Below are 1,331 nucleotides of genomic sequence, written 5' to 3'. Positions count from 1 at the left end.
GCAAGCCACAAAAAAAAAAAAAAAAAATAATGGTGATACCTGCAGCTCCTCTTGAGCATTGGCGAGTTGTTGGCGCGCTGCCTGGAGCTGGGCCACGTCAGCGGCGCGGACGGTATCGTGTTCCGCGTTGGCTTGGCGCAGCTGGGAAATTTGTGTCGACAATTCGGTTCGTTCTTGTGTGAGCTGCTTGACGGTCAATTGGGTCTCTTGGAGCTGTCGAGTCTGAGAATCAAGGGTTTCTCTGAACGGGAGAAAATCAGGAGGAAGGTGGGTGAGGGGGCAGGTCAAAGTCACGACCTCGTCTTCTCGAGGGAGAGATGAGCTGGCCTACGTACTCAAGAGTGGCAATGTGCGCACGCATGTTTTCACTGGCCTGCGTGAGGTCTGACCACGCCTCGCGCGCTGCACGCAGTGCGGCCATCTCCTCGTGTGCCCTGTGCGGAAGGGGTAAATTGAGGACAAAGGCCAAGTACAGTACGCGTGAGCAGCAGCAAAGTGAGCAGGAAGCACGCATCGAGGTCAACGGCTTACACATCCAGATTGGTGCGATGGTCTTCAAGCTGTTGCTCTGCCAAGATGCCTGGGTCGTTCATGGTCAGGGTCAGGTTGATTGGTCGTAGGTTCACAGAGCAACGGGAGCAGGCAAACATACGGGCGTGCTGCTCTGCCGCCAGCTGCTCTTGAAGCTGAGCAATGGTGGCATCACGGTTTTGAAGCAGAACAAAGGCCTGCTCACAGCGGTGGTCAGCTACCAGCAGATCATTGCGCAGGTCGTCCAGCGAGCGCACCACCGCGGGCGGCTGTGTCATGGTTTCCGTGGCGGTCTGAACGATGGCCGCGGTCATGCAGCGTCACGGGTTGACATGGGCGCACGCTACTCGTTTTGCCGCGGCCTACTGCAAACAGGATCTCTGGTTCCCCCTCTGCATCCCATCGGCTGCCGCTTGCAGACGGCGCGTCAACTCTGCCCGCATGCCACAACAACACGGCGAGTGACTGTTCCAGAAGATGAAGGCTTTATGACGGAAAGTGTTGTTCCATTCAGTAATCAAACGAAAGTTTATGAAGAGAAAAAGAGGGAAGATGCAGATTTTGGCTCATGACCGTTACACCTTACGCCAATTTTTCAGTGTGTGTGTGTGTGTGTGTGTGTGTGTGTGTGTGTGTGTGTGTGTGTGTGTGTGTGTGTGTGTGTGTGCGCGCGCGCGCGCGTTTTCTCGGCTCTCTTGGATGGAACGCCAGCCCGCTTTCGCGGGAGAGTGCGAGGGATTTGATCGATTGGGCCTTACTGGTTTTGGTACTTCGCTGGNGGTGTGCTTTGCGTGGGGCGC

The 1,331-nt window shown here is 56.0% G+C and overlaps 1 protein-coding gene across 1 annotated transcript; it reads right to left on the bottom strand.

Moving 5' to 3' along the window:
- Positions 1-39: 39 nt before the first annotated feature.
- MONBRDRAFT_39401 (uncharacterized protein) lies at positions 40-993 on the bottom strand (the record flags this gene model as incomplete). The annotated part of the gene is made up of 4 exons (XM_001751127.1): positions 653-993; positions 532-580; positions 336-434; positions 40-241 (listed from the first exon to the last, which is right to left on the bottom strand). Coding segments are annotated over exons 1-4 (543 nt in total), but the record flags the coding sequence as incomplete, so codon positions are not given.
- Between the last annotated feature and the right edge of the window lie 338 nt (positions 994-1,331).

This window comes from Monosiga brevicollis, genomic scaffold (genome assembly GCF_000002865.3).
Source record: "Monosiga brevicollis MX1 MONBRscaffold_399 genomic scaffold, whole genome shotgun sequence".
Taxonomy (NCBI): domain Eukaryota; class Choanoflagellata; order Craspedida; family Salpingoecidae; genus Monosiga; species Monosiga brevicollis.
This window is presented reverse-complemented; position numbering and strand designations above follow the sequence as displayed.